The 24431-nt window shown below is 35.2% G+C and overlaps 1 protein-coding gene across 1 annotated transcript in view; it reads left to right on the top strand.

Moving 5' to 3' along the window:
• Positions 1-23902, top strand: part of LOC128998703 (proliferation-associated protein 2G4) — a 44722-nt gene extending 20820 nt beyond the window's left edge. The window contains exons 3-8 of the mRNA XM_054424951.1: positions 8416-8521; positions 9930-10092; positions 11356-11577; positions 12313-12538; positions 15291-15418; positions 23293-23902. Of these exons, the coding sequence (XP_054280926.1) occupies positions 8416-8521; positions 9930-10092; positions 11356-11577; positions 12313-12538; positions 15291-15418; positions 23293-23400 (953 nt within the window). The 3' untranslated portion in view covers positions 23401-23902. The remainder of the gene's footprint in view (positions 1-8415; positions 8522-9929; positions 10093-11355; positions 11578-12312; positions 12539-15290; positions 15419-23292) is intronic.
• The last annotated feature ends 529 nt before the right edge of the window (positions 23903-24431 follow it).

Here is a 24431-nt window from a genome sequence, read left to right as displayed (position 1 = left end):
CTAGGTTTTCAATTTTCGAATTCGCTCTTTGAAGCTATCTAAAGTACCCCCGCCTCACTGCAGGTGATATTAAATTTAAGTGCGGAGGTAAATGTACCGAATTCCGGGGTAGCTAAAAGTTAAATGCAAGAGTGGTTGGTTCAAAAAGCTTTTAATTTGTGCAGTTTCAGATTACAATGGGCTTAAGATTACTTTGCAACGATTACAGAACGTTTTTATAAAAAATGTTTTCAGCTTTGTTGTCTGGTGTGTATATGTACAAATCTCTGCTGCACGATGTATGTGAGCATGCCGCGTACGGTTGGCCTTGAGAAAAACATTGATATTCTAGATGTAAGCTGGCTACTTTAAGAGTTTGATCTTGTGCTTTATTTATTGTCATGGCAGAGGCCATCTTCAGTGGAGATTGAAGCCGTTTCCCTGTCGGAGTGATTGGAATTCTTGGTATGAAAACTGTATCGCCTTTTGCACATGCCTGGACTTCAATAACGTTTTGTTTCAACGAAGTAAGTCGGGCACCATTGCAGAGTCGTAGAGGTTCCAAGTTTCTCAGTAGCATTACAGGTATCCCCACTTTCAATTCAATTTTGTGAGGAGGGACACCTGGTGTTGAGAAACTCTACTGGATATTGAACGGCCGCATCCTCTTCTAACACAGTGTCAATAGACAGATACTCTGATGTGTAACCTGAAATTGCTGTAACTATCTTGCTGTTGATAGTATTACCAGTGTAATTTTTGGGGGCAAGTATAGCTCTTTCACACAACCATTCACTGGACAAATAAACTCAGTAACTGATGGAAATACTTTCATTAGTAGTTCCTCCGATGAATCAACCATGTTGGCAAAGTTTAGAGGAAATGAGATTCTTTGTCGGCTATCAACAGGTATCTGTCCATTTCCGATATTTAATAAATCGGAAAAAAAACAATTCAGCATCGTGTTCGTTGTGAAGAATCTCTCCTATGTTCTGCATCAAATTCTTTTCCTCAACATAACTCCACAAAGCAGACTTTTTAGTGCAGGTACTTATTTCATCTGCGGGTGTTTCTCGAGGAATTACTGGAAGGGTCTGCCTGAAATCTAAAGCCAATAAAACAACCAACCCTCCCATTAAGTCCTAGCGGTTTATGACAGCTTTAAATGCCAAATTGAGAGCTTCTAGTGCACGTTTGTGTGACATGGTGCACTAAGGCCAACAGTTACTAATACCAACACAACTAATACCAACAGTTTGCAGCATCGAAGAACTCCCCCACAATCAGAATGTTTCCTTATATTACAGGCAACAACATCACCAGAATTCAAGTTGAGAGGCAGTTTGAAAGCCGAATGTGCTGTACAACCGCCTTCTAGAAGCATTGACGCAATTAAAGATGATGCAACAGCGAGAGCAATTTGGGCTTTTCTTCTTACGTCCGCCAACAGCAAATTCATTAGAAAAGTCTTACGGGGACCACCTGGTGCATCCAAGCAAACTATGGTTCCTTGTTGCTGGGCGATTCTGTTTGTAACAAATTAGAACACATCAAGTTGTCCCGGTGAATGTTCCGGTAAATTTCCTAAAACATGGTTCTGTAGGTCAGTAGTATTGTATGGCATCTCTTTGAGAACTTCTGTATTGACATTGACCTCTTGTTGAGGTGTGGAAAGGCCAAATGAACTCAAATCTCTACCACACATAGTCGAAACCAGAGATGCAATTGCCAGTAACGCTTCATTTTAAACTACCTCATTATAAAGTGTACCTGGAACTTATCAATGAAAACACACCAATATGTCTTCAGCCATGTCGTCTTTAAGGGTTTCCCAAAGTTGTAGGAGGTTTGATAGCCCACATGTGCTCGCCAGGATCGCATTTATGTCTGATGCGTTGTAGAGAGCAAGTCAGAACAGCATAACGTATTGTGGATTCCCAGCGGTTATCACGATTGAGCAAACCATGGGCCTCACACATGTGTGTATGGCTTCCAACAGCTCTTAAGTGCTTAAAGGAAGTAGAACCACATACACTGTGAAGTAGCAAACGTAAACAGTAGCACTCAAAGTTAACATGATGAACCGTGGTACTCATCCTAGGGCTTCTGAGTATGTTAAATCAGGCTGATTCTCCACCGAAAAGCCAATACCGCGACGCTGGAACTCTTTTCGTGAAGCATTCCAAGTGTAGTAGTGGGGGTACTTCATTGTAAAGAAGGGTCCTAGCAAATTCGTCATTAGTACACAACTCAAAGAATGCAGTAAATATAGTATCTCTTGGGTTTTGTAAAACGTAATACAGGTTATTGTTATTGAAGTAAACCCTCTGGAAGTTCTCAAGGTAAACACTCAGATGAGTAACAGTGGGGTGTCTTTCACTAGAAACCCAAAGATACACCATGCTGCCTCGTTAGAACTCAAGTAACGTCCTGACTGGTAAAGAGTTACCTCATCTCTGGTGCAGCCTCCCTCAGCAGATTGCAATAATTCCCAGCTTAGTTGCTTCCATTGTTTACATAGTTGCATATATATTTTATGCTCTTCAATGAACTACAGTATTCCGCATTAGGAATTGAAAATCTTTGTCAGAACTGGTTTGTATAGTACAATCCAACGGTTGTTAATATGCGCAAATCCTCGTCCTGATACATCGATTTCAGAAGAATGTCCACCGTAATTTGTTGATCACTTTCTGTACAAAGGGTACCCATTATAGCTGGTATACATCTCAATCATCATCTATCTAGGATATATCTTTGTACACTTCCCGTCTCTCTTGAAAGGTGACCAAGTGGTAAGCCCACTATTTGACCAATATCATTAGAACATACTGTTTCTTTGTTGGTGTTTCAATCTTAGCACACATATCTACAATAAACTGATTAAACAGTTGTCTGTAGCAAATGATTGGGTTGAAGTTTTTTTTGACAAACCATTATAACGTACACATAAAACTACATTGCAGTAGCAATTTAGAAGTTGGATGTTTGAAAAACTTCTACCCACTCTAAGGAGGCATCAACACAATATCGAACATTTAGAAAAAAAACTAATGCATAAAACAATAGCTAAACATAAGTTACAACAAGTGTTTTGTTTATTTAAAAGCACAAACACAGATTCTAATAAAAGAACATATGGATTTATCGATGTTCCAAAAGGAAGTTTGAAGCATGCTAAAAAGCGTTTGCCGCCTTTAGAATTTGAAATCTGCTATAAATTTGAATACACCCATGATGGTGGTACAAACGTCACGAAAGTTCTCAATGACATCCACAAGAAACAGCATGTCTGTTCTGTTATACAGCATGTGTATTCTTTTAAAATTTTGATCTGGAAACTCTCCCACACTCTGCGGGCGTGCTCGTAGTCGCTATCCTCAATGTTGAATTTATTTAGTTTGTTATAAAAGGACTCTTTCGGGGGTAAAGTGGTCTCATCAAACATTTCAATACAGTCCATATAATCGTACAGATACACTCCTTTTTTACACACCAGTTCTAGTTTATCCTCAGTAAAATATTTTCAAGTGTGTCAATTAAACTATCTAGGCTAGAACGCACAAATCTGAATGAATCTAAAAAGCATAAATTTACACCACCAGGGACAGCCACCTCAAAAGATATGTATTTTTCTTCATTATTAGGCACAACAAAAATGTTTTCATGTGATTGGCTGATGGATATTTAACAATATTTTAATATCTAGAGTTCAAAGTAGCATTCCATCTTTGGCCTCCACCGCATCATGTTGTCCTTATCTGAGCTCTCAATCAGAAAGATTTGCACAAACTTCATCCTTTTACCTCATCTAAAAGAATGTGTATACCTTCCATCAACACTAAAGCAGGAAATTTTAAATTATCACAGAGACAATTGTGGCTATGTAACCCTAAACTACTATGAGTCTATTCAAAATCATATTAGGTTGTGTATTGATTGCGGAAAAATGGCCGATTTTCCTTCTTATTTAAAGCAAAGTGGTAACCACATGTATCCAAAGTTTAAAGTTCCAAAAGAAACATGCCACATTTGTCTAGCTCCTTTATTTATCTTTCATAAAGGCAGCTGTAAATACTGTAAATTCTAGATGAACATAAAGACCACAAAAACTAGAAATAAAAGATGGTTGTCTACATCAAAATGTGCAGTTTGCGGCAGCGTGAAACACTCGTTTATAAAGGAGCCATATGAGGTTTTAGAAGCCAAGGAGTTGCACAGGCCGGTTATTAAAAAGTTCATTAAACGCCGAATAGTCACCAAGGGTATCGATGATTTGTGGGCTGCAGATTTACTAATAATGAAGCAGTACACTAGGGAGAACAAGTGGTACAAGTACATTTTAAATGTCATAGATACATTTAGCAAATTCGTTTGGTCCGAACCTCTAAAGAAAAAAGACGGGGCAGAGTTGACAACGGCTTTCGAGAAGATTATAAAAAGAGCAAACAGTGATGGTCATAAAGCACCAAAGCTTTTACATACCGACAAAGGTACAGAGTTTAAAAATAAACCATTCAACAACATGTTGAGGAAGCATAATATCAAACTATGCCATACAGAGAGTGAAGAGAAGTCCGCAATAATCGAAAGATATCATAGGACATTGAATGAGAAACTTAAAGTGAAATTCCAAGTCCGACAATCCCACAAGTGGTACGATATACTACAAGAAGTCACAGACGAGTATAACCAACACGATTATCCAGGACCACACTATTAAAATGAGACCAGTAGAGGTCAACAAAGATAACGAGGCTGATCTATTAAAAATGTACATTGAGCGCGAACACAAAATTCGTAAAAACAGCAAGTTCGACCTCGGTGATAGAGTTCGTATCACGACGAAAAAAGACGTGTTTGCGAATAAATATAAACAAAACTGGACTTCGGAGATATTTACAATAGCACGAATTCTAAACACTAGACCGGTTACTTATAGGATCGCCGATCAAAATGGCGAGGAAATTATAGGCGGATTCTATGAAAAGGAACTGCAGAAGACCGCTCTCTGAGTGTCGGACTTTGAGGAGCCCGTTCTAGGACTTTTATCCCGTTCTAGGACTTTTATCCCCTATGAAAAGGAACTGCAGAAGACCGCTCTCTGAGTGTCGGATTTTGAGGAGCCCGTTCTAGGACTTTTATCCCGTTCTAGGACTTTTATCCCGTTCTAGGACTGCTCTCACCCTCACCCTGCGCTCAAACAGACCTTTACATAACTACTTGTACTTTTTCGTTTTGAGAGTCCAAAAACACCCTCCGTTCAAATTCATACCGTTAGCGCGACAACTCAAGCAACAATGATCCGATTTTGATTAAATTTGGTACAAATGTGTTAACCTAAGTTCAAAGTGTAAAAACACGAGTTGCGAACCAGCATGATGACTCTGGAAACGGGGTAAAAATTGGGTTTCCCCCTTTTTGATCCAAAAACACAAAATTTCACAATTTATTTCCAAACCATTTTGCAGAGCTTAAATAGGAAATGATTTTTGATATTGAAGCGTTGTTGTATGCCTTAAGGTTACAGAGATACCTAATTAAAAAAGTTGTAAATTTAAAATTCTCATGTTATGGAGAATAAATAAACTGTTGTACTTTGTTTATTTATGTTTAGATTTTAATCAAATTAAGGGAATATTTTAGTAGAAATCCAGTTAGGAAAATGTAAATTCACTTAGTCTGCAGGTTTGCTGCGGTGGGGGTATTTAAATTTAGCTGATATCCTTGAAATATTATGCATTTTAAGGTTGATTTTATATTTTTATTCCTCAAATGTCATCTGCCTTATAACATTTCTCAAGCCCAATGAGTCCACAACCTTAAAGCAGGGTGTCTACCAACCGGGAAATCGGGGAAAACCGGGAATTGTACTTAATTTTTTACTGGCCATGAAATGTACAGGGAATTGTCCTTAAATGCCAGACTATGTTCTTAAATTTTTAATGGGCAATAATTTTATCATCGCTAGTTGGTTAGGAGCACATATAAGGTTTATCAGATGTTTGTTTAGTTTACATTTTCATAAATGTATTAGGTACTAGGATAATTGTGCTCAATAAAAACCCATTAGAAGCTCATACCCATTAATATTTTATCACCGCAACCAAGTGTCAAGTCAAGTACTTCCAAGAACCATTGTGAAAGTAGCTTAGGTCATAAAAGTGTTATCACTTTTATTCCTTTACAACTTCCATTATTTATTACTTGGGTAATTATTATGAGATCCCAAACCTATTTAATCATGGAAATAATAGTTTTATTATAATGGCTGTTAAATTTCACTTCTTACTTGTGCTTTTATCTTCTTGAACATTCAAATTGTGGCCATTGCCTACTGTTTATGGTTTGATATTAAACTTGTAACTAATCTACAGTATTATTTTGTAAGTTAAAACATTTTTTTATGGATATTACTTTCAAGTGACAAAACCACAAGCATTGTTGTTTGCATTAATTGTAACACAGGCCTACTTGGTCTCAAATCATGTCATTGCATTTTCTGTATCTTTGTCTTATATTGTTGGCTGTTCAGGTTTCAATGTTTTTGTTTCCCATATTTATTTATTGTGTTATATGCTTTAAGCAATCTAAATCTTAACTAGAATGATGATGGTGACTTTGCTGCTATCATAACCTCATTGTTTGTTACTCAGTTGATATAGCCCCCCCCCCCCTAAATAATTAGGTCTAGGCCTGGGTATTTTTATTCTTTGAAAGAGCTGTAGAATATACTAAGAAAAAGTAATTGATTCCAATAACTTTGCAAATGAAAAGACAATAATCTTTCTCTGTGCTTACTGGTAGCCGCTTACCATACCGATTTTGTACCGAGAACCGAGGTACAATATATGTATTAAAGATTTGTTTCAAAAGTAGTCGAGAACACTTAACGTTGTGCTAGGGCGAATCACGCCTAACTAACCCACATAGATCGGATATGATATGAAAATGTTTCCATGACTGACCGAGATATTCAGGATTTTGTTGCTATTGCGGTAGACGATGATTGGGTTTCTCTGTTACACTAAAGCTTTACCCTAAGTAAATGTTTGCTCATTTCAATAAATTTCTAACTCTTGTCTATTATTACCTACTTATTTTTCTCTCTGGTACAACTACAGTGAAGAACAAGATTAATACAGTTTGACAAATCAGGAAAATATATTCGGTAATCGGTGCGACAACGGTTACGTCAAAGTGTCCTTAAATGTACGGGAATTGCCTATGCATTTTTTATCCAGAATGTAGTAGACACCCTGTTAAAGCCATTTTGGCCATTTTTTCCACAACTTCCACACGATTGTAAAGAGCTAAACTGCTATAGACAATCACTTTCATCCAACACGGTATTTTGCTCAGATGGTGTTTTTGACATGCTCCTTGTTACTTTCAATTTTGCATGCATCTCTTCATTGATAACCTTGATAAATTAACATGAAAGATACATGAGCCCATCTAGTTTCCATATAGAGGATGTTAGAAGGTTTAAGTTTCAGTTTCTGTTTTTTTTTATATATTTAAATATTGTTTTATAACACTACTTTTTTAAGTTTGCATTAAAATTCAATTTAATAATTTAACTTTTCATTTGTCATGTATTGTTAAAGCACCGTATTTGCACTTCCTAATGTGGTACTGTACTGTAACCCCTAAACTCAAAATCTAAGCCACCTCAGTGTTATCCAAGATTCTCTGTAACCGAGTAAGTCATGGTCCCGAAAACCTCAGTTAATCGGGAGTGTACTGTATTATTGAGACAGAAACCTCAGTTCTCATATGTCTGTAATTCAAATCAAATCAAAATGAATTGTATTTCCAACAAAAAGTGAACAATAAAAAACACGAACATCCGGTTCCAGTGAACAAAAAATACAAAGACACTTGCTTATTATTGCACAAAAGTAAAAATGTACTTATAAACTAGAATTAAATTACAAATGTTTCCAAGTTTCACAGAAAACATTGTTTTATATAAAACATTGAGAAATAAGCCTACCTAGGCTGGAAGCCGGTGTGTAGACTCAGTCCCTATCAGTGGATTATTTTATGTTAGAAAGACAAGAATATTGGAATGTTAAGTGGAATATTATGAAGGGAATGTGACTTTTGTATGGTTATAGTTCTGAAGCTTAATGATTTAATTTAGACCTAGGCAATATTATGCTGAAGTACTATGATTAGTTGCAGGCCTTTACACACATATTACATTGGTGAAGATCTGGTAAAATAGCTAGAATAGGATAAGTGTGGCACAAGACTGGTTCATGACCTAGGTCCTAGGGAGTAAATTATGTGATGAAGGACGTTTTTACCACTTTGTGATTCCAGGAACTGCACTTGATAGCCTCCTAGTTGCTTGAATCCTCTATGAATTTACTACTCAGTGTTTTTACTTATTCTCATGTTTTTTACACGGTTTTTCCTCTTTTTCAGGAATTGCATTTCCTACATGCATATCAGTCAACAATTGTATATGTCACTTCAGTCCTCTTCACAGTGAACCTGACTATTTAATTAAAGATGAGGATGTTGTAAAAGTGTAAGTAATATTTGAAACCAGAATAATTTATATTTATTACAATTGTTAATGTTTGGCATACTTTATTGAAGTAAATCTTAACCATAGTCCGATCAGGTAATAATAATAATAATAATAATATACTTTATTGTCATGAAACATTTCATATTTCCAGCAAAGCTGATGCAACAGGTAACCTTGTCTTTTCTTAGCTAACAAAATTAGGCCTACAAATTTTCACATAACTAAAACTTATTTAATTGAAACAGTCACTTTTCAAAATGGGTCATTTAGATACTCTACTCTAAGTAGTTTACTTTTAATTTACATCTCTGAGTATATCCCAACTGTTCCTGATTCAGTTGTTTATCTGGATCTGCACCGTAGCTTGGTAGAGTAAAATTAAAAACTACCCAATTACCTGTGGGTTTATCCATGAGGTAATGTCGCAGCCCTAGACCTATCCTGAAGTGATATGTGAAACCGTTTCAGGATGTAAAAACACAAGAGCTTGTAATTGTATTTATCTTGGAGCATTACCATCGGCTGTCTAAAATAGTTGGTTGGCATCTGTGATATTTTTATTACACAAAATAGGGGTCTGCGGATCCCTGGATTTTTTAGGTGGGGCCGGGCCAACAGTCAGCCAGAAAGCTTGGTTTGGGCCTCAAACCATTTTCGGGCCAAGCTCTGGTCAGGTCGTAGGTGTGCAAGCTCTCGATAGTGTCTGTAATAGCCACTCAAAATGTTTCCTGCAACCACGGGAGATATTTAAAATTTTGCCACCAATTCATGAAACGTTCACGATTTTGTCACAAATACAGGAAACGTTCATGATTTTGCCACCAATTCAAAAATGTTCTCGATTTTGCTAAGATTACAACAGGAGTCTTTAATGTAGCCTTCAACACTTTTAAACTTATTTAGGTATAATAGTTGATATTTCTGAAATTCCAAAGCTACAATTTGTTATACCTCAACCCAAAGTAAAGAAGTCTCTTTTAATAATTTTTGCCACCAAGACTGATGTACGATGTACTCTAACTCAGTTCTGTCGTGTCAGCCGGACCTGCGTCGGCTGTCAGCTCCCTCATATAAATGTGGCCAGCCTATCATCATGAAATGCTCTTTGTGTTAAATTGTGAACTTTATGTGTCGACGCATACCTATGTAATAAAGATTAACGAAGACTTCCGTCGGATTCATGGACTAACCAATTTGATGTGGGTTTGAAAATGAGTTATTGACCCAAAACTAGTCACCCTTGACTATATTTTAAAGACTGAAGACGGTCAAAAAGGTATGTAATCTATAAAAGATCATTAAAGTAGTTTGACCGATAGAACCTTATTATAAACACAATATTTTTAAATAAGTTTTATTGCAATATATTACGAACTGTAATTTATTCCCTCTTGTGACTCAACAGGGACCTAGGGGCGCACGTAGATGGCTTTATTGCAGTTGTAGCTCACACTATTGTTCTTGGAGCTTCTGAAAACAAGAAAGTGACAGGAAGGAAGGCAGATGTAATGATGGCGGCTCACTACGCTTCCCAGGCGGCGCTGCGACTGCTCAAAGCAGGAGAGGAGGTGAGTTATCTTGAGAGTTGCAAATCCAAATGTTCAACATATTTTTTTCTTGTGGATTGTACCTACAGAATATAACAATAATTGTCCAAAGCTTGTGCTATTTTTATTAGGTTCCTTGAAATTTTGGTTTAATCTTGAAAACTGCTTGGAGTACAAAGTTTGAAGTGACACATTTTTTTTTCTTTAAGTGTTGCTTTGCTTGAGATAAGATCAAACATACAATGTTATTATTTATAAATGTCCTTTATGATATGTCCCACTCAATACTGGATTATAAGATGTGTTTTATATACGAGGGTTGTCCATGAATGAAAGTCTTTATTAATTGAGCTTCCTTCACAGTCAAGCAGGCTAGTTCAAATCTGAGACCGATGTTGTTTTCTTTACTTCATCCACTACTATTTTATTGGTCTCACCAACCCAAGTTGAGGCAGCCTAAACTGGCTTGCAAGCTTATGGACCAGGCCCTTGCAACCCTTTTACATTACTACAGCCTCATAACAAATACATTTTGCTGATTAATAACAAATTTCAAAATCAGGGTTTTGGTTATCACAAATATCATCCATGATTAAAAGTGTGTAAACTATAATTTCGATGTATTTGAAACCTTCTAAAGAAGAGATGCTTTTAATTCAGCCAGAGCATAGAGTAAGTAAACAACATCTGGTGTTAATGTGTTCTATTTCTTTAGCCAAATGTACTGTTCTCTCTTTTTACAGTTTCGGTAGATTCAGTTTGCTAATGAACAGTTAGTTTGTTTATCCTCAATTGTTAACAATTGTTGTTTGCATGATATCTTCAGTCATTATACAATAAGTTAGCAAACCGTTATTTTTTAAGCATTAATGAAAGGACTGATGCATTTTTCTACTAAATTTTCCCATGATATATGCATTTTGGTAACTTTTATTGTCTCCTACTATGAGCCTATAATCATAGCTCACAGTATACAGTTTGCTTTAAAAGAATATTACCTCAATTAAGATAGCAAACTCAAAACAACCAGACATAAACACACAAAAGTTGGTTTACAATTTTATGATGGGATGAGAACTCTATTTTCAGCAACCAAAGTCAATGCCTATGCAATAAAAGTAAAAACCGACTTTATCTTATTGTGTTTATACAACATATTTTGCTTGAAATAAAAAGACATTTTACGTGTACATATACGATACTTGAAAAATTGTTGTAGTAAACTGGTATGTAATTATAACTAAATTGTAATAATTATAACTAAATTGTAATGGTACGTTACAGACATACAACATTACTGATACAGTCCAGAAAGTAGCTGAAGCGTACAACTGTAAGCCTATTGAAGGTATGTTAAGCCACCAGCTCAAACAATTCAAGATTGATGGGGAAAAGACCATCATCCAGAATCCCAGTGACGCTCAAAAGAAGGAGCATGAAAAATTTGAATTTGCCACTTATGAGGTTTACGCTATGGATGTACTCATAAGTTCAGGAGAGGGTGTGGTGAGTGATCCTATTCTGGTTCATTGTGTTTCGCAACTATATAAGATAAATAAACTACATCACATAATACGATTGTGGTAACATATTTTAGGTACTGTATTGATTTTAAATGCAGTACAACATCCATCAAAGAAATCTTAATTGAAACATAAAAAGTAAACTTCACACAAATCACTTATTTTGAAATATGATACATTGATTTTAAATCAAGATTAACATTAACCATATTATCAGTCACAGAGCTGTCAGTCAATCCATAAAAAGTGTTGTTTAAAAAAAAAAAACTTAACTTTTTTGTATGAAATGTGTTGACAATGTAAACCGTTTTTGCTTAAAAAAATTCATGTATATCAAACTGGTAGTATTCAGGCATATTCTTGAAGTAATATTTTCAATAAACAAATATATTTATGATTGCTGAAGGATGCTCTTGACAATTACTGCAAAGATAACCGACTATGGTAAATTACCAGTGATTTGCAATTTTAATTGTAAATCAATAACCATACTGTGATTGGTTTTAAATTCAATAACACCTGATCACCGCAGTTATGTAATTCAAATTAATCAACGTAAGCTAACTCTTGCATCAAATATTGTTTGTTAGTCAATGCATATTTTATTGTTATAAATGAAACAACAACAATAATATTAGATGTGATTAACAACATCATTATTAGTTTAATCTAATCCATTTCTAAAAATTTCATATTGTTCTAAAAAAGTGTTTTTTAGGGGCGGGAGATGGACACGAGAGTTTCAATCTACAAGAAAACAGATGAAACGTACCAGCTGAAATTGAGAGCATCAAGGATGTTCTATTCAGAAGTAACACACAAATATGGGACAATGCCCTTTAACTTGAGGAACTTTGAAGATGAGAAGAAGGCTAGGTTGGGAGTAAATGAGTGTGTCAACCACAAGCTGATTGAACCCTTCCAAGTCTTGTATGAAAAACAAAGTAAGTCAATACTTTATCTCATTTAAAAAAATCAAGCTCTAGTAGAACCTGATATTTGAGCTTCTGGAAACAATTGTTTCTCTGCCTTCAATCTTGTCCCCTTTTCAAAAACTCCCAATTAACAATCGTCAGAGCAATTGTTATATGACATCATGATTGGCTGTTAAATATTATAAGACTGATAAGTAGGCTATAGCTGATGTGCTGTCATTGATCAAAATATGGATGGAAAATATTTTTCTGACCATTCATCATAATCAGTGATAGATTTTAAAACTGTTTGGGTTATTGGGTACGGTTTGTTTTCTCCTTACTAAATACAACTTTTATTTAGAGTGCTGTAAGTGTAAAGAAACAAAAATATATATTTAGTATGCTACAGTGCTCTTTTAGCATCATCCATATGGCCGCTTGAGATATGATACCTCGTATCCACACATTTTTAAGTTTAGCTTAGTAACTGTGCTGCTAATCTACGGGTGCTTAAGTTGTTCATTGAATAGCAACTGTGAGTGCTAATGCTAATGTAATTTAATGTTCGGTGGTATCGTGAATTAACACAACCTTACTTATAATAATTGTTTTGATACAATAAAACACTTGTTTTGTGCATTTTAACCCTTATAGGTCAATTTTTTTCTTTTTTTTTGGTGAGTATAGGTCGCCATTTGACGGCAAAGGGTTAAGGGTTTTTTTATTGATGACATTTCAGTAATCCGGCAGTATCAAGGTCCTATATCTGCTGCCGTATTACTGAGAGTCTACTGTATATATATATATATATATTAATTTGATTGTTTTTGGCCTCTGGGGACATGAAAATGAAAAAGTAAATCAGTCCCAGGTCTAGCTCTTCCCATGATACCTGTGATACCAGTATAGATTATTGTTGCCAATGATGATAGATCAGTATGAAAAGAGAGTTGAGGGTCTTCAACACAGACTCGACCCAGATAAGGGCCTCTGTAATCTTGGTGTCTGCTGTACTAAGTTCTCACTGTAAGGGCAGAGGTACATCACTCTACCGACAATTAGATGGTTTTGAGGAAGTTCATCATCCATCTAAAGTGTTGGCATCCATACATTACACACACTCCCTCACAAACTCACACAAATAAACATCACAAACCTGTAAGATGTCTGGGCATGTTGAAGACCCTCTTCTCTTTGTGATTATACTTTAGTAATCTGAGGTGACATAATAAATAATGTGGCTGGAGAAAATACGGTGGCAGTGTTTGCTATATTAACAAGTTTTTTTTTCACGGAAAGTAAATAATCATAAATAATCATTCGCCTATTGGGTCTGATGACGATTGGAGTGTCCAATCGAAATCGATCACCACACCACTTACCATCTTTTGTATATTTACCGTCTTGTGAGTAACAGTATAAGCGTAAATATATGTTTTAAGTGTTATAAGACGTATCTTTATTTACTTTCCGTAAATTTCATAACACGTACAATGCTGACCAAGAAGTTATTTTTTTTTTCAATCAATGTGGTTACTGTATTTAAATTTTCTTATCTAATATCTACATGGTGTCTAGTAGTCGGGAAAAACAGGAAAGTGAGGAATTAGTATTGAATTTCTAAATGTTCTTAAAAAGTCGTGATTTGGTCTTTATTTTGTCGTCACAGTCGGGAATTCTATAGACCATGTAAAATCTAATCAAATATTCATGAGTTTGTCTTGATTTCACTAGCCACCAATCATGTTTTCGTGACCCCGGAGACAATGATGCTGTTTAGACGGCCGTGAGACTGAAAACTTTTCATTTAGTTTTTTACATTAACCGTGTTATCAGATAAAATTCCCTATCAAACATTTCATTTGGTGGAGTAATTACTGGTTACGCTAAGACTGAACCTCTAACGGTGTCATGTCACAGAAAATGTGAAGGTTTGGTTGCCGATTCTGGAATAGTTTCATAATCATATATCTGTATATTTTGGAAATAGCATGCTGGGTTCATAAAAACCTGTCCACTTTTAGTGAGACCAATTAAACATAATTACAATACCAGAAATAAGAATATTATCAAATCTGTAGCTCACAATTTACAAATATTCCAGTTATCACTGCAAAACATTGGTCCAAAAATCTTAAATAACTTACCAAGAAGTTTAATTGCTCTGGAAAATCCTTCCAAGTTTAGACTTTCTGTAAAAAATGGCTCAAGACTAAATCTTTTTTTTCATAGGCAGATTATTTGGAGGACGGTGTGGTTGCCGATTCTGGAATAGTTTCATAATCATATATCTGTATATTTTGGAAATAGCATGCCGGATTCATAAAATCCTGCCCACTATTAGTGAGACCCAATTAAACATAATTACAATACCAGAAATAAGAATATTATCAAACCTGTAGCTCACAATTTACAAATATTCCAGTTATCACTGCAAAACATTGGTCCGAAAATCTTAAATAACTTACCAAGAAGTTTAATTGCTCTGGAAAATCCTTCCAAGTTTAGACTTTCTGTAAAAAAATGGCTCAAGACTAAATCTTTTTTTCCATAGGCAGATTATTTGGAGGACTGCTGGAATTAGTATAAATAAACCTACCCATTCCTTCTAACTCAAAACAATTTACATTTAGGGAAGTTGTTTTTCTGTAAAAATATATTATTAGGTTTATGTCTTTGATTTAACCATTGACAATATGTCCTGTAATTATGATGTACTGATATGCAGTGCAAGTGCAATAAATAAATAAACAACTCTTAATCATGTCTACTGTTTCAGATGAGTTTGTTGTCCAATTCAAGTTCACTGTACTACTGATGCCCAATGGTCCTCATAGAATTACCGGTTTACCCTTCGAGGCAGAGCTTTACCAGTCAGACTTAGCTGTCAGTGATCCTCAGCTTAAGGTGTGTACTACCAACACAGTATCGTAGACATTCATTACAACCAGAAATTATACTTCTATTTATGAAACTTTTTAAAATCTGTAAGCAGCTGTTTTAGCCCAAAATTTATGTCAGTAATACTTCTTCCACGCTCAGAATGCCTCATTATCACTATGTGTGGTAGGTCTAAACCACTCTGATCACCTTGATCTGTCAAAGGATTTAGAGTTAGAGAATTTTCCTGTTCTCACGGTGCATGGTAGCTTGTAGATTTCAGAAGCCACTGATAGGCTCAGAGATAAAGGTGAAGCCATTGAAGCGTTGGTAGTTCATGAGCACAAATATAAATAAACTAGGGGGTATTTTGTTTCTTGATACCAGCTATACTAGGACATTTGTATCGGTATCGAACATATATTTTTTTTTAATCCATGCCGATACCGATACTTTACACATCTGAGACGATCCTGAGATTCAGAGTGTCTAGTAGTCGGGAAGAACAGGAAAGTCAGGAATTAGTATTAAATTTCAAAATGGTCTTAAAAAGTCAGAGGATATTTAGTTCCATATATTTAGGTGTCACAGTTGGGAATTTCATGGACCATGTAAAATCTAACGAAATATTCATGATCTTGCCATGATTGTGCAAGACGACGATCACGTTTCCGTGACCGCGTGGAAGCGATGGTGATGTCTACTCGGCCGTGGGAGAGGTTCATGATTTTGCTGTGATTGAGCTAGACATCAATCAAGTTTGGGTGACCTTGGGAGGCAATGATGACTATACAGCCGAGAGATTTTTGAACAGAATTTTGCCATGATCGTAGAATACGATGATAATGTCTACACGGCCGAGAGTGATTACATGGCCGCGGGATATAATCAGAATGTTGTCATGATTACAGAAGTTGACGATAATGTCCACACACCCGCGGCAATTGATTAGAATTTTTCCGCGATAGCGGAAGACAATGATAATGTCTATGACTAAAGATTTTTAATTAATTTCCCATGATTGTGCAAGATGACGCTTCCGTGACTAAAGGAAGATATTCCAGATGTCGTAGTGATCCCAGAAGTCGACGATGATTTCTCCACCGCCGATGAGCACGCTATTACTTCTAGTTTGGTTTGACTGAAAATATCAGGCTGACACACATCTAGTTAAAATAAAATTGTCTATTTGTTAGATCATCATTTACCTTTGATATGGTAGCTATTTAATGTGTTATGATGGGTTTAAAGTTTAAACCTGAATTGGCTAATTAGAATTTTTCATTGCTGGATTAATTTTATCTTTAGGAGCCTACTTGAAAAACAACCCATTTTCTTAAAAATACTTAATGATATAAAGACAGGAGTTGGTGTATATAACAAATCGTTTAGAAAATTTGGTAAAAATATAAAAATGGTATCAGTATCAAGAATCAATTTTCAGGTATCAGACACATCACTAATTGTTGAAAAACTACATACTATTGAAAAGTCTGGAATTTTAAAATGGAAATTAACTATCCATCCTGAGATTGTAAATTTACCGATAACGTTTTTCCTCCGATCACAAAGACAACAATAATGTCCACTCGAGTGGAAGATGTTCATTATTTATTTCTGTTATCGCGGAGACGATGGAGATGTATTGCGGGTAGGGCCTAGTGATCATGATATTACTTCTTGAGGTCAGCTTGATTTGCAGTTTGCATCTCAAAAATCTCAAGCTGGCCACCTCTAGTTATCATGCAAATTTCTGTATGACCCTTGTTTGTTTGATCTTCATTTACCTTTGATGGTAGTTATTGAATGCGTTTCGAAGGGTTTTAATTTGAATTGGCTAGCTAGAATGTTTCATTTTGGCATTAATTTTTCTTTTACTTGAAAAAAACACCCCAAAATTACTTTGTTTAAGGAAGGACATAAAGACAGGACATAAGGTCGGCCGCACACTGATCAGACAAATGTCTTTCGACAAAACGTTTTGTCGAAAGACTTCGGAAGCGAGTGGCCTACCATGCAGTTAAATGAAGGCATCGCACACTGATGAGACAGAGGTTTCAGACACGTTGTTTTGTCTGAAGACGTTTTTGGGTGTGTTTTGTGATCGCCTCCAATATTTCGTCTGAAGCCAAAATGCGGTCAGACAAACAGTTCTGCGCATGCGCTGAGGGCGGGTACAGTACAACATATCTATATATTGTAATAATTTTTCTTACAGTTAGTAGTAGTTCATTTTTGATTCGTGCAGAAAATAATAAAACGTTATTTTAATTTCAAGTATTTCAACTTATCTGTATATTTTAATAATTTTTCTTACAATTAGTATAATATATCTTAGTAGTTGTTCATTTTTTATTTATGTTTTAAAATAATAAAAATGTTAGTTCAATTTCAAATATTTCAACTTATTCAATATATTGTAATACTTTTCTTTACAGTTAGTTTAGTAGTAGTTCATTTTTTATTTACGCAGAAAATAATAAAAATGTTATTTCAATTTCAAATATTTCAGCTTATTCCATATATTGTAATAATTTTCTTTATAGTTAGTTGTCATTCATTTGAGATTTATGCAGAAAATACAGAAAATTTATGCTCCCTCCCTTCGTTTAGTTCTGCAAGTTGTATAAAGTTCCACAACATAATTGCTACGACAACTTCCTCATCCATTTTATTAACACCACACAATCTCTGGCTTTTCACAACACCGGTCTACGGGTGACTGAATTTAGTTTTCCCTCCAGTTTTAGCGAATTTCCCATATAGGGAATAAGCTATTACCGTAGTACTCATGGTAAGACCTGGACGCGGGACCGATTTTTTTTTCGTTTTGAGGTCCCTAGAGGCCAAAAACACCATCCGTTCAAATTCATATATTATGTGTCCGTCAGCACGATAACTCGAGCAAAAATGATCCGATTTTGATGAAATTTGGTACAAACGTGTAAACCTACGTTTATTCGAACGAGTTCGCGATCCAGCATGATCGGACCATGGGAACGGGTGTTTACGGGGGGTTTTATGGGGTAAAAATAGGTTTTTCCCATTTTTGACCCAAAAAACATAAAATTTAGCAATTTATTTCCAAACCATTTTGTAGAGCTTCAAAAAACAAATAATTTAGTATGTTGAAGCGTTATTATGCGCCTAATGGTTACGGAGAAAATTCCAAAAAATTTTAAATTTAAAATTCCCATGTTATTCTTATGGAGAATGAGTAAACTGTTGTAGTTTGCTTGTTTATGAACATATTTTGATCAAATTTGGAAAATGTTTTTATTTCTTACTAACTATTAACATTTTACAAAAAAAAAAACAGTTTTACCCTCCCTGATGCAGCAAACCTAAGTACTTGTTAAACTAATTCTATTTAAATCGGGAATAAATGTTATATTTTTAAGTAGACATTTCAGTGTAAATCCAATCAGTCAAATGGAAATTCGCTTAGTCTGCAGGTTTGCTGCGGCGGGGGTATTTGTCTTTTGCCTGAGACCTCTGCACACAAATGCGACATTTTTGTTTTCCTACAAAACGTTTTTCCGAAAGACGTTTTGTCTAACCAGTGTGCCTCAGACAAAAATGTTTTTTGAGAAGACGTCAAAAGCGAGTGGCCTACCATTCAGTTAAATAGATGCATCACATACTGATAATACAGAGGCTTCAGACGTGTTGTTTTGTTAAGACAGCTCACAATATTAAATAATTAAACATTTTCTGATAAGTGAGCAACCTTATGCTCTTAGCTGAATGTTTGAGCTTTGCAATAAGGTTTTAACAAGCAGATAGGACCGTGTTGTTTTAGTTTTTCAGCCTAGAGCATGAGAGTTGCAACTGCCAGTTAGAACCTTATTGTTTAGAAAAATCTCAAGATAGTTAACTTCATCAAGGTTTAACTTGCAATTGGAACCTTTAACCAAACTTTCCTTAACAATATTGATGGGTAGAACTTTATTGGTTCAGCAATTGCAATTGGTTCACTGTGTTTTGTAATCAATACAAATAGTAAAATTGTGTTTTAAGTAATATCATTGACAATTGGATACCGAAGTAGACATCCCATCTATATGAACCAGCTGTCCGCAATTTTTTATTAAAAAATAACGTAGTTGTGTGAGCCAGTCACAGAATGTGCTAGTGTCAAAAACTATTTTATACCTTATTTTTGTTGCTGACCAATAGGTAAAAACAGTTGCTATAGTTCAACATTGGTCATTCCCTAGGTTTGACGTGGTAAAAAAGTTTGTATATTCGACAGAATTTAGTAATTTAGATCAGCACAATCTGAAGGTGGCTAACATAAACTACGACGATTTTGATAAAAAATATGGCTACAAATTTAACATGGGGATGCAATGTCTAGTTGTATTAATAGTCAAAGGTAATATATAGCTTACAGCTTGGATTCATTGTAACCTCAACAAACAAAACTCCTGTGATTACAGAACAAAGAACACAGAACCAACTTTCGTCAGTTAGAACCTTAAAGCCCATATATTAACTTTGATACAGAACATGAAGGTTGCATCACTTATTTACAACCATAATGCTTCAATTAAGAATGTTATTTTGCAGATACATCTTCTATTTTTTCCTTTTTTTAAGAAAACTAGTGGCGATAGAGGTATTGTCAGTTAGAACCCTATTGTTTTGGGCCCGCTCAATCGCATGATGTCCAAAGCTTGTAGAAATATGTTTCTTCTATGTTTCTTGCAGTTACTGTACTTTTGGAAGTCGTGACACTTGGACGTGCAATGCATCCATCCCACAAAACTACAATATTATTAGGGGTGTGCGAATAGTGATTTTCAACCTCGAGCCGAGCCGAGCCGAGCTTTTTAAAAAATGTTCGAGCTCGAGCTTTTTCGAGCCGAGCTTTTCCTAGCGTAGGCCTAACCTTATCTTAATTATTAAACTTTTTTTTTCTTAAAAAAGTGCATAATAATAATAATGTTCAGTCAATTTTTAAATAAACACAATGTTATTTTAATATGTTTAAAAACATTGAGAATTGTCAAGACATCAAATAGTAGATAATCACGATAAGAACTGAACTGAACTAAATGAAGATGCAAGAAATAAAAGGATATCGATTGAAGGCCTGAAGAGATATGCAGTGCAGACTGAGACAATCAGATTGTCTTTCATGACAGAACAGCAACGCGACCTTGAATGACGACAAAACAACTAGCAAGTCGATTACATATGTATATTGTAACTACTATGAATATTTAATTCTATTTTGTATAAATAAATACAAAATAAATTTAAAAACACGTGATTATTCTTGTTGTTTTCCATGCACAAAATATTTTTGTTTAATGTAAAAATGGATTGTATGTTTAACAATAATTGCAGTCCATTATTGTTAAGCAGTATGGTCCCAAATTATTGTTTTTGATTTTAAAACATCACAGTTCATTTGACAAAATTATAGTTGAAGCAGCCCAATGGCTTGTGCAATAGTTTGTTTACAAGCTTTCTCCAGACCACGGGGGAGGGGTGGGTCTGATAAGCCGTCTATTGTTCACCCGCAAGAAGGTCCGACCCTCATTAGTGCCGCTCGGCTGCACTCAGTGGGGAACCCAATACAACAAATCAATCTTTTAAATGAATACAAATATTTGGTAATAATTGTTTTATTAATATTCACCTTGAAATTTCAATAAATTTGGTGTAAAATTTGACAAAAATCGGCCATTTTGACCGATTATTAATACAGTACCAAATACCAATAAAGTAGTACTTAATTGGTAGGTAAAAATTAACCGATTTTCGTCAAGTTTTACCCCATGCTGTGCGCTATGTCACAAAAGCTGATAACGACATGGGTGATTAGTAACCATGACAACATGTTGAATGCGTGATGAAGGGAACCCCAAGAAATAGAAGAACAATGAGAAAGAATGACGTTGTTATCTTTACAGTACTGTAAATAAACTATTACAGCGCCCCTAGTATCAGGAGCGAGACAAGCACGAGTTGACTTTCATTTGACCATGGTAGTTCTTTTTTGCTTTATGCCTGTTCATTCCAGACGAATCTAATCGTAAAGCATAACAGCCGATAACGACTAAACTAGTTATCAGTATTGCATCATACGGCTTCTTTGCCGTTTGCTGTTAGGTCGTTGGAAACGTATTGCTGTAATTTTGTCCTGGGAAACTAATGGTAGCTATGGAGATTTAGTTTTCTGTCCAAAACGTCAAAATATATTGTATATCCGAAAAAGTCGGATAAATAACGGATAGTGTCGGATATCGAATTTGGGCCCGGTTTGGATACGGATATCCGAACCGAATCCGACCAGATTTTTCGGATATCCGCACACCTCTAAATGAATCCTATTAATTAAAAAAGAACATGGTTGGTTTGGATCCAAAAAGGTGGAGAGACAAGTTTTACTTATATATTAAAAAATATATAATTGACATATAGAGGAAATAGACCAAAGCACTAGAATTAATAGAATAACACACAAAGTAAACAAGAAATGAAATGCAGAACACGATGATTTAACACTGTCACTCAATTTTGTCATCTAGAAGGGTCGGGGAACTAATCAATAAATAGCCAAAACCAGTTTCCTCCCCTTCACACAGTCTCACCGCCCCCTCCCCCCCCCATCCGGGTGGCCCAACACTTTGTCCTTGAAACACCCTTGCGTCTGAAACAATAAACCCTTACACCCTCGTTGCTGTTTTGACAACAGGTTTATGAATGATCACTATTTTTCATTTCCAGAATTAACTATCAATTATTATTATTTGCAAGATACAAATAGGAAACTACATCACATTATGGTATTTAATGACCCGTACTATCAAAAATTAATAACTCATTACTTATTTTGAAAATAAAAAGCACTCATTACAGCACGCGCCACTTATTGATATATATATAATCCTCAAAGTAACTGTTACTTTTATACAAAATAAAATAGGTACAAAATTGTGTGGCCAGTCAAACTTTATAAACAAACATTTTATTCTATAAAATACAGATGGTAAATAGGGGTTGGCTTAAAGGAAATAAAATACAAAACATATTAATTAATTATTTTGATAAACATTAGAAAGGTTATGGGATTGATTGAACTAAAATAACCGCAGGGAAACTTATAAGTAGAAAAGTCGTCAACCACAATCTTGTTTAATCAGTACATTGTTAGAGAGAGAGAGAAAGAGAGATAGCAGATAGGGGCGTTTGATAAGGAATCTTAAAAAGTAAACAAACAAGGAACAACGACAGGACGATACTCGTTTACAGCCTTATTGTGTCGCCCACTACATTTGCACACGTGACCACCTTTGTTTCTTCCTTATCTTTCATCCGTCCCAAAATAGAATTCCTGAAATAGTTTGTTGGTATAATCTCCCCTCCCACACAAGGCGCAGTGCTCAGTGCGCAATGTAGGTTGCCGTGGCAACCGTGTGTCGTCATAGCGACTTAGCCAATCACGCACTCGCACTGCGTTGTATATTACGATACGAATAGTTGTGTTGGAAAGACAACGCGATAGGTGGTAGTTTCCTCAAAATTACGATCGATAATCATTGCGTCTTGACTGAGCTGAGGTTCTTGCTTATCAAGACAGAATTATGAAACGGAGAGTAAATTTAAATGAAAGTTAGTTCCTTATTTATTAATTTAATTTTTATTTGCTAGTTCAATAAGTATTCGGCTCGAACATTTCGAACTTTTTGAAAATCACGAGCCGAGCCGAATAGGACGCTATTCGGCTCGAAAAAGCTCGATGTTCGAATACTCGCACACCCCTAAATATTATGAATTTATTTTCTGTTATCAGGGCTTTTAGTTTTTATTATTATTCAATTAGGTTTGGATTGTCAAAAGTATAAGACAAGAGATCGTATTATTTTTAATATTTTTTTTTATTTCAGACCATTACACAAAACACATCAGCAAAACCTAAAGCCAACAAAAAGAAGAAAAAGAAGGTTGGAAAGGCTGGAGAAGATGTAGTCGGAGAAGTTGAAGGAGAAGCTTGAAAAGAATCAATTGGGAAACGGCGGATTGAATTCAACTGACTTGCATATTAAATCAAAATGGGATGAGAACGGATGCACAAAGTGCCACAATTTGGAAGAGACTATGAAGAATGTTGATTTTTTAAGGTAGAAATTGGTTTTATATCAGTGAGGAGGATTTTAGTGTTTTAATTAAGATTAATTTTGTTTTGCCCTGGGACAGAGAACCTTTGTGCCTTGTTGGCTTTTTATGTTTGATTCTTTACATGCAATAAACATTGAACTTTGTAAATAATTATAATGTTTGTTCAGTTTTCTTATCATTACAATATTGATAATTTATACTTATATTGTTTCATATAATCACAAAGTATTTAGTTAAGGTAGGACAGCAATATTTGTCTTGTACCTGATTCTCACTGTTAATTTCTGGAATTGTTCTTTACATATTATTTTTAACATTCTCATTTTGTAAAATAACTTACACCGCTATTAAACTCATTGACTCTTGTGTTTTTGATTATGTCTTTTTATTGGTTTCAATCCCTAAAGCAGTACAATGGGCGACAGTGTGAACCGATCAAGGAAGAGGCCTGTAGAAAGATCAGACTGATGTTAAATAGGCAGCACTCTTCATGTTTGTGCAATAAACTAAAGGAAAAAAGTAAAAATAAATAAAGGTAAAAAGGACTCTCCAGAAAGTTATCCTCCAATATCAATCATTCCAGTAATATCAAAATTGTTTGAAATCATGGTCTTGATCACCTGAATTCTTTTTTCAAAAGTAACCACTTAAGTGTCTCACAATTTGGATTTAGAAAGGGCAAGTGTACATCAGACGCAATAGACAAATTGATTAATGAGGTAATAAAGGTCTTTGAGAGGAAGTCACTCGCTTAGGCTACCTTCTGCGACCTGAGTAAGGCTTACTATTGTGTAGACCATGATGACCTAATAATGAAATTAATTTTTTACAGCATCAAAGAGAAAAACTGTAGAATTCCAATGAGCGATTTTTTATTGATGATATTTATTGTATTATTTGGGATTAT

Source organism: Macrosteles quadrilineatus, unplaced genomic scaffold (assembly GCF_028750875.1).
Source record: "Macrosteles quadrilineatus isolate MER2022 unplaced genomic scaffold, UCM_ALF_1.0 Scaffold_7__1_contigs__length_78375512, whole genome shotgun sequence".
Taxonomy (NCBI): domain Eukaryota; kingdom Metazoa; phylum Arthropoda; class Insecta; order Hemiptera; family Cicadellidae; genus Macrosteles; species Macrosteles quadrilineatus.
This window is presented reverse-complemented; position numbering and strand designations above follow the sequence as displayed.